General features: G+C 41.0%; 1 protein-coding gene and 1 long non-coding RNA gene across 2 annotated transcripts; one reads left to right on the forward strand and one right to left on the reverse strand.

Annotated features, from left to right (window-relative positions):
• Nucleotides 1–1,455: 1,455 nt before the first annotated feature.
• Nucleotides 1,456–2,878, forward strand: LOC122129998. Its single transcript, XR_006151830.1, has 2 exons — nucleotides 1,456–2,462; nucleotides 2,610–2,878. It is a non-coding gene; the product is annotated as an uncharacterized LOC122129998 (long non-coding RNA).
• Nucleotides 2,879–2,894: 16 nt separating this feature from the next.
• On the reverse strand, nucleotides 2,895–8,606 carry eral1 (Era-like 12S mitochondrial rRNA chaperone 1). The gene is made up of 11 exons (XM_042704747.1): nucleotides 7,833–8,606; nucleotides 7,337–7,501; nucleotides 7,100–7,227; nucleotides 6,928–7,005; nucleotides 6,770–6,816; nucleotides 6,627–6,688; nucleotides 6,369–6,481; nucleotides 5,849–6,157; nucleotides 5,383–5,532; nucleotides 5,069–5,149; nucleotides 2,895–3,994 (listed from the first exon to the last, which is right to left on the reverse strand). Exons 1-11 carry the CDS (start codon nucleotides 7,936–7,938, stop codon nucleotides 3,872–3,874), a joined length of 1,362 nt encoding a protein of 453 aa, XP_042560681.1. The 5' UTR covers nucleotides 7,939–8,606; the 3' UTR covers nucleotides 2,895–3,871.
• Nucleotides 8,607–9,590: the final 984 nt, after the last annotated feature.

Below are 9,590 nucleotides of genomic sequence, written 5' to 3' on the forward strand. Positions count from 1 at the left end.
TTCACTCTATAGCCCCGAGTATGTCTCTCCACACTCAGAGGTCCTCATTAACGAAACAGTTTGTCCCCCAAAAGGAAACTGAGTCTTGAGCTAATGTGTTTGAAAAAGGGGTTCAAACAAACCACAAAAGGTGTGCATGTCAGTGCTTCTCTTTCTTATACTGTGTTTCACGCTTCTGGTCAGCTTATCGAAAACTTGACTGAAAATTCTACCCATCATGCAAATACCTGTTTGTATTATCTTCACAATGGTATCGTCATTTTTAATGGTTAATTATAATATTGTAGCAAATACATTGAAACACTGTGATTAGTTCCTTAAAGACACAATGTATAGCATACTACAGAAATTGTAGAGAGAATATATTGAGCCACCTGCTCTTTCCAGTACTACACAGCTACTAGAGGTCAGTGTCGTACATTACTAAAGACATGCAATCATGAATTTGTTTAAAGCATATCCATGCAACTCTATGATTGATGACAACACAGAACTGTATAATATAGCCTTAATTAACATCAAAAAGACTATAATATGACGGAACAAAAGAACCCAGACAGAGACACAAAGACACAAATGAATGAGTGTCAGTAGCTGTAATCCTGATCTAATCATCCTCTCATCTACCACTCATGACAGTTGATCCCCAACAAGAAGTCTAATTACCCAGTGGCAGGTTCACACTTACTACCGTTTATGTAATGCCATCATGTGACAATCTTCTGCAGAACTAGTAATAGATTAAAAACTGCTGCAGGTAAACTAACTGAGGGTCCTCATGGCAATATCTATGGACATGCCTCAGATGTATGAACATGCCAAAACTGATAGGTATTATGACATGGCTTTCCACACGTTATACACATGTCAGAATATGTATGTAATGGACTCACAACTGGCTGTTTTTGAGACATTACTCTAGGTGTAATTGTGAAACGACCACACATGCTGTGTTAATCAATGAAGTATAAAAGTCCACACTCGGGTCAGTCAAGAAAATTCACACTTCCAGGAATTTCATGTGACATTCAGAGCAATCTCGTTCTTTTCAGAGGCTGATAAAGACTTGGGGGAACGCCAGTGAGCAGGGTGGTGCTGCTCAGATAGACCCAGTTCTCTTTATCTCTCACAGAGACCTAGGCGCTCACTACTCCCCCGCCTTCCCCGCCCAAACTGGGGAGGCGGTCTCCATGGTGACGAGACCTGGCTTTCAACCACACTCCCAGACCCCACCCAAACATGTGGCTCACCCCTAGTTCTCACATGCATGAACTGGAAACACCTGATTAAAGTGGTTAAACATGGAACTCATTCGTAAAACATTTCAGTTGAGGCTAAATAATTTGAAAACCACAGATAAAAGAAACATTGATGTCATTGTCATTGATGTTCCCTGATGTCATTGCTACAAGTAGAAAGTGTCCCCATCAATCCTTGGGATATATAAACATTAATTTGTGTGTGCACAGATCTACACTAACTACATCTTTATCTACACTTTTATATATGCATATTTACTCACAAATAATGCATTATCTTGCTAAAAGCAAGTATCATGCATAATCAAACCATTAAATGAAAATAAAAACATGAAAATAAAATCATGAAAATAAAATTAAAACTAATAAATAAATGAAAAGATGTCTTTGAACTGAAGGATGTAAATAACAGTAACAGACAGTACATCATTTTGAGACATTTTCTGTGAATTACTTAGTTAAGTTTGATGACCACAGTCTAGCGTGCCAAAATTTCATGTTGAGTAACTGTTTGAGGACAGATAGAGGACAGGATCTTGATTAGATGATTGCACGTGCGATGGGAGAGGGACAGCAAATCAGAAAGCTGATGTCATCATCATATGCAAATGAGCTGGCCAAATTAAAATGGTGTGTCAGAGCAGACACCTTGGCAACCTGTTGTGTGGCTGACAGAGCACGCAGACATGGAGGCTATAAAAGGAGGAGTGTGAAGATGAAGTGTCATCACATCGCTCATCAACACTTTCTTCAAGCGGAATAAGAACAACACCTCCAACAAGATGAACATCCTGCCGTCTGGACAACAGTTTCTGAAGTTAAGTACCCCATCGCAACTTGATAATTGGGTAAGAATAACAGGGTCTTTAGGGTCTCACATTAATTTACCACAACGGATTAGGCTGCTCCTTTTTTTTATAAAAAAGTCAATTCTTTTCAATAAGGGTTATGTTGATTTATTTCAGATAGACAGAACTCATGGGACCACTAAAGCATTGAATTTAACATTTGGGGTGAGCTTTTTATGCTCACCCTGCAGAATGAATTGTGTGAGTGTGTCTTGCCGTTTATCTAGAACCTCGACAAGTCGAACTCCAGAATTTGAAGAAACTGTTTGTAGGGTTTTCTTTTCAAAACAGAAAACTGCATTCTACTGATCATGAACTTCTGTCTTGAGCCCTGGAGAGGATATCATCATATACTGTAAGTTCATTATTGAGACACTACAGTATAGATGATGTACTATTCAGGGTGTCGATCCTCCTCAGCTTTCAAGTCACGGACACGCACATGTATGTGTTCGTTCACTCTCTCTCTCTCTTTCTCACTCACGCACTATCTTGTTGCCAGAGAGTGGCTGTTAAACCGTTACCATTACTGAGTTTTGAGTAATGGTAAGGGTTCCACAGCCTCTTCTCACAGTCATCTGACCAGAAAGGAAGAAACTTCAGGACAGTCAAGAACCACTACGCTATATAAGAAAGTAAAGTTAGATCTGCCTTTTACATTTTATGTACAAGAATTCATCAAAATAAAATGATTATGCATAATATGCAGAGGAATGAGATGAAATCGCTGTGAAGTGAAATAAAATGTAATAAAATCAAAATGATTGCAAATGGCTTTTTCTTCCAGTTTACTGAAACAATTATATGTTTATTTAATTTTTTATGTTAAATATGTCAGACATTTTTCACAAATCACACATTTGCGGCCACAGTCTCTTCACTCTCCCCACAGCAGTAGAAGCTCTGGTTATTCTGCCTCCAAGTTGTCCAACTCGCTGTGCCCTCCTCTCCTTGTGTCTGACCTCAGTGAACCAAGCCATGATTCAGTGGCGGGAGAGAGGACTGCCCTGCCCTGCCCTGCCCTGCCCTGCCCTGCCCTGTCCTTCCCTGTCAGCGCTATAGCTTTAGATTCAAGATCAAGATGACCTAGATAAAACTGACTGCTGCACAAACTTAAAACAGTGGGACAGAGAGGCACCCGATCGCCATTATCCAACCCATTTCATAGCCAGGACAGTGCTCCATTTTGCATTCCATTAGAGGCTCTCTTGTCCTCTGAGGCTAAGTGCCTTCCTGTGGCTACTGACTTGGGAGAGACTGCAGAAAGGAAGGAGGTCAAAAGACCTTTTAAGCGGAATGAAAATATAGATGCAGAGAGGAGGAGGGGAATCTAAGGAACATTTAGTTATAGATTTTGGTGGACTTTTCTGGGTAAAGCTTTGTGAATCTGTAGACTGTAGGCTAAAACCGTTTTCTACAATGACAGGGCAAATGAGTTTATTATGTTATTTTAACATACATCTTGAACATTATGAATCCATATTTTACAGGACAAACAATATGGCAGATAATGAGCAACAGTAACACGTATGACATCAAAAAGAAGTCTCATACATTTTCCTCATCAGTAAGCCACCACAACTGGTGCTACTTGTGTACGTGTGCTACTTGTCCATCACAGCCAGCAGTGCATGTCTTGTAATCATCACCTCACTAAGACAAGCTGCAGCAATGAGTCCGTACTGAGCTCGGAGGTCAAAGCTGGTTGAAACTGAATGTCACCAATGAAAAGGGGTTTTTCTGAGACAAACATCCCAGACATCCTCAGTTCTTCACCTTTGCTGTGATCTTCAACTGCACGTCCCGCAGGAAAACTCGTGTGAGATCTTCACCCGCCTCACGTGCAATTTTGGCAATCAGTTGCCCACCTGCGCCGATCACCATTTTCTGTATGAAAAGGCATCAAAAGTAAGTCCATTGACTGTGGTCACATGACAATTTTTTTTATGTTATGTTACTGAGATATGAAAAAGAATATGAATCAATATGATGGAGAAATGCCAAATATTACAGCTATGGGGGGTTTCCCTACTATAAACCACACTGTATATAAACTGCATTAGAGTATTTTATGCAATTTAAAAGAAACAAACCCATGTATTGACCACACCCGCAAATTAACCGTTGTATGGGATGGGCATTTCCAGCAATAATACTACACCCTCTCCTTGCACGTACGCACACACACACACACACACATAGGCTCCTCATTCCCACTCACCGTGAAAACCATGCATTTATTAAGCTTTTATTTAGTGTTATGGTGTCATGTGGGAATGGACGCTAAATGTTTCGAATCGTTAAAAGTCGAATCGTTAATAGATCCCCTGGCAACCAATTAATGTGTTCGAAAGGGGCAGGGGGGCCTTCACCCCCTTCATTGGCATCAGAGTAAGTTCTTGCTCCATTGATGTCACATTATTGGTTGCTATGGCTGCCTAGTTTAAATGGCAGTTTCATTTGCATGACATGATAGCCAGTTATCTAGCTGGTGTCTCATCAGAATCATACTTGGAAAGGGTAGAAACCCTCAGGGTGCCTGTGCAGCTTTTAACAAGAGTTCATATTTACACATATTAAGATGAGTTCATATTAACACACACTAGCAGCTGCCAACTGCGAAGATAGTTCCCTAGGTTGGAGATAGTTAGGATAGTTAAAAAGCTACGATAGGTAGAAACCCTCTGGGTGCCTATGCAGCTTTGTATTAACACAAGTTCATATTCACTTCATATTAGAAAGAGTTCATATTACACAGGCCACCAAATACCAACTGTTAAGATGGTTCCCTAAGCTAAAGACTGCAAGGATAGTTCATAACTAGGTCAACTGGCATGAGACCTTGCATGTCTTTCTGTGTGTGCATTAAGGGAATATGTATCTGTACATGAAAACCCTTTTGGGCACAGAGAGCATGTGAGACAACACACACACTCACAAAAAGCAGTTATGGCCACTCACCATATGACTTTCTTTCATCACATGAAGTTTCACAGATATGGCAAGTGCCCCACTCTCCAGCTCCTTCCACAGCTCAATATGCTACAACATCAGACAAACATCAATTAAGAAACACCATCCTAGTTAAATAGAATATGGGCCAAACAAATGCCTGCCATGAAGATTCTATAAAAAAATACAAAATCATAGGTTTTCAGGTCTAAAACATTTGTTACGTTGAAGTGTGCATGTTCTGTGGTATTCCCATAAGACGTAAAAGCAGTAGCACTTTATACTGTTAATGAAGAAACAAATAGTACTGTATCCATCATCACCTGGGTCATGGTATACGGCACCTCCTGGGAAAGGTATTCCAGAAGTTTCTCTCTGACGGCATTTCTACACATGTCTTCAGGGCTCTGATCGGTCAGAACCTCACTGTGGTATAACCATGAACCAGGCTTTGCCTCAACCATAAAATACCTCTGCAAATTACAAACAACACACACACACACACACACACACACACACACACACACACACACACATCTTGAGATGGGCAGCTGCACATAATCTTGAGACACTGGCAGCCTACATTAATCAGAATCTATAATCCATCAGCTGCACATACACACATTATAACAACACTGCTAATGACATGTTGGATAAATATGTACATGGAAAGTTGTTTGTTTTTTTTCTTGATGAAATATCAATATATTCCTAAGAAGCTCCTTTGACTTAGATATTCAGTTTCATGCCATTAAAATCATTTTCTACTACATTCTTAGGCAACAGTACCATGAGTGTCTCAACGTCCTCGCCATCCAGGGCCGACACCATAAACACGTCCTTGAAATGTGACCATCCTCTCTGGGATCGCAGTGCTCTCATTTCTTCTCTGCTTAACCTTCGTGAGCTGTGGTCTCCTGTGACAAGCTCCACCGCTCTTGTGTCTGCAGGGTCTGATTCCTCAACATCTCCTCTCTTCTTAAATGTCCTTGTTGCTGCTGCTGCTGCTTTGACACTTATCCTTCTCCCATTGACTACCCCCTCAGTCAGCTCTGCTGTAATGTCCAGTAACATGTTTTTGCCCTTCAGCAGGTCCACCTGTCAATCAAATGATCATGTTTTCATATGAACCAAGGATATTTGTTTTGAGAAATATAATATATTTAATATAATTATGTCCTACATATTTAAGGTATATTCTGTACCTCCTACTTAACAACAGACTAATCTTCTAATATTATAATATAGTGTCCCATTACACAGTAACACCGATCAGCAAGTAGAACACAAATGGAAGTTGGCCCGGTACCTTATTGAGAACAAGGACAGCTGGGATGTGTGGATTCTGGGCCAGACACTTCAGCACCTCAAAGTCCAGTTTGTTGCGAGTCCACTTGTCTGAGACATCCACCAGTACAACGACTACAGGGTGCCAAAGAACAGCACAGTGAAATGAACATTTCGGCTCAGGCCAGTGTCCAAGCTATTAATTATTTGTCAGTACGAGGAAACATTGTACAAGTCAAGGACAATGAAAAAAAAAATACTTGAGTAACAGATGATTTACCTAGGTCAGCTTCTTGTAAAGAATTTGACGGATCCACAAGCAAGGAGTCTTCCAGCTGGTGTCTGGGAAAAGAAACAACTGACATAGTAAACATTATAGTTTGAGGAAAAGATACCTTTAATATAATGAAAGTATAAGTCAACCTTTTTGCCTTCGCTGGGGTGGTAAGTCCAGGAGTGTCAAGTAAAATCTTGGGGGAAAGGAAAAACACTCAGTAAGTTCTGGGTGGACAATGATAATATTACTGAAACAACATTCAGATGAATCTATTCTGAGTGCTAGCTCATCATGCAGAACTTACAATTTGGGTGTCATCCTCTGTAAAGACACCAAGGGCAAGAGATCTTGTTGTGTGTACTTTCTTTGAAACTGCAAACACCTGACCAAAAATTAGAAGCATGAAAATGAACCCTATGTTTATCATTATTAAAAACAAAAGACATTGCAATTATATACAACCGAGTACAATTTACCTTCCTGCCCAGCAACTGGTTAGTTAATGTTGATTTTCCAGCATTTGGGGCACCTACGACTGCGACTCTTATAAGTCTGGGATTCTCAGGTTGGTCTGGATGTCTCAGAAGAAGTGACAGGTGCTCACCTAAAGAGAAAACAATAGGGACATGGGCACACATTTCTGTAGAACGAAATAATATGTATATTATCAACTGCACAATGCTATTAGTATTATTTGTAGTAATAGTGAATACCTGGCTCTGGCGGAACTGCTGTTGGACGGTGGCCAAGACCGTCATCCGTGCCTGGCGCTTTGCCTTTTGCCAATCTGTCCAAAATCACCCCCGAAGCAATATAACAGGCAGGAGTGAAGTGAAATACACTTTGCCTATTTGTCCGGAGACGAAGAGTTGAAGAACCTGGAAGATACCATACACCGTATAGTTGACCACTTGTGATGCTGACAGGTAAAGGATGCAGTACTTTCTCGTTATCCTCATGTTGGTTTGCTGACTTAACAACTAACGCTCACATTTGAACCACAGCTAAGCTAGCTATCTAGTAACGTTAAATAAATGTAGGCTACTCAAAAGGCGAGCGTGACGATAATAAAATGTAGCATTAACTGTGGCTAACATGTACTATTATGAATATCAAATGTGAAATAACCTTGTGCATACTGCGGTTTAATGTCAATAGGGAGATTAAGTTAGCGCAAATTGTTCATTTTTTATGAGCTTTAGGACATACCTGTTCGTAGGGATGGTGACGCATTTTCCAGTGGCGCAGTGAAGTTTGTGTTGATTGCTCTGCAAAGAGATTTTCGAAAAGCTGAATGACATACGCGTAAGGCCATTGCACAGAAGTTCTATGAGCTCTGCGATCACTACAAATTTTTGGACAAACAAAGTATCAAGGTTACATATTAACGTGTGGACTATTTGTTTATTTTTCACATTGTGCTCAGGACGCAGACATCTTGCTTTCGTCAAAGAGAGCTTCCTGAGCAAAGAGAAGCTTTCTCGTTGAGATGTGCATACACTTTTTCTTTGCTGACATCTAGCGGACAACATGAGACACATGTCTCACATGAGAGAACACAGTATCATTACAACTGCTAAAGGATGTATTAAAATACATTCAGGTTTTTGGGCCATTTTGCCATTGTAAAGGCTGCCATTGCAGTGAAGGATGCTGAAATACAGCAGTCTTCCTGTAATGATGAGCTGTTTCTTCAGGGAGATGCCAGGGTACATGTGAGAAATGAGGCTGGGGTAGTGAGGTTGTTTATGCTGTTTTCCTCCACTGAAGTAAAGCCAGGGAGAACAGATGTGTTTTCCTATTGCCCATCAAACGTGCCGGCTGCTTGTTAGTCCACCAGGACCAGCTCAGGGCGGAACAAACACCTCCACCGGGGAGGATGAAAGATATCAGGTGGCTTACAATCTGTCATCATCTGGCTCTGAAAGCCAGGGACTACAAAAACAAACCACTTAGAATGCACTGCTAATAGAGAGCTCCAGTTGAATCTTGGAGCTCCAGTTGAATCTTGAATCTTTCTCAACCTTGCTGCAGGCAAAGAATAACAAAGTTGATGAAATGATAAGCACGAGGCAGGAGCACGACAGAAGTGAACAATGTGGGCACCACTGCAACAAAGCGCTCAGTGATCCATTACTGATGATTGTCTGTAACACAATGCCACACAGCTGGTGCATCCTTTGTCAAACCTTCATCAAAATGCTTTAAAGAAATAATTTAAAAAAATACCCGCAGGTCACATATAACACCCTGATTCTCAATTCCATCTTTGATTGGATGGGGTGGGGGTGGGTGGGGGGTTGTCCTCGATCCAGACCTCCAATCAATATAACTTGTCTGTGAAGTGGATCAATAATGCATCCCTTTTGAAATCGTCAGTCATGTCGGAGTTGGATATAAAAAGCGTAATTAGGAACACTGTTCCTAAACATCCTGTATTGACTTCCTCCGGGGCTGAAGAAAGACACCATTCTGCGTCATTAACTTTGTATTATTGCCTGATGGAGCCTGCTGCTGAGCTCTTTCCCTCACCCTTGTAGGCACTTTGTGATTGGGACTCCAAGCCTTGCTAAACCCCCCCACCTGCCCCCACCTCAGATCGTTATGGGTTTTTGAGAACAGAAAGAGATGAGCCTCGTCATGCTGTGGCTCTGGGCACATTTATAGACCTGCCCAGTACTTTGGGTTGGCATCTGCCAGAGGCAGTGATACAGGAGTGATAATGAAGTCGTATGTATCAATCTTTTCCTATGATGACAGAAGAAACCCTGTGAGAGAAATGCTGCCATGAATGATTAATGGCATTGTGTACATGTATCAGTCTGTCATGATTAACTAATGCTGTCTAACTCTTTAGGCATATGGCTTTTAAACTATGTCTGAAAAGAACTGTATTTTCAGAGGACCTCTCACAATGTGTTACACGCATCTGCTCAACGATTTAACATTTCTATCAATACTGCAGAC

This window comes from Clupea harengus, unplaced genomic scaffold (genome assembly GCF_900700415.2).
Source record: "Clupea harengus unplaced genomic scaffold, Ch_v2.0.2, whole genome shotgun sequence".
Classification (NCBI taxonomy): domain Eukaryota; kingdom Metazoa; phylum Chordata; class Actinopteri; order Clupeiformes; family Clupeidae; genus Clupea; species Clupea harengus.

Bases quoted from the DNA above. Each gene is read 5' to 3' on its own strand.
- eral1 (XM_042704747.1), bottom strand. From the start codon at position 7,938: ATGGCCTTACGCGTATGTCATTCAGCTTTTCGAAAATCTCTTTGCAGA. The intron at 5,533-5,848 runs GTACTGTTGCCT...TGTAATTTGCAG, and splicing joins AGGACGTTGAGACACTCATG to AGGTATTTTATGGTTGAGGC. The intron at 3,995-5,068 runs GTGAGTGGCCAT...CTTTTCATACAG, and splicing joins TGATGAAAGAAAGTCATATG to AAAATGGTGATCGGCGCAGG.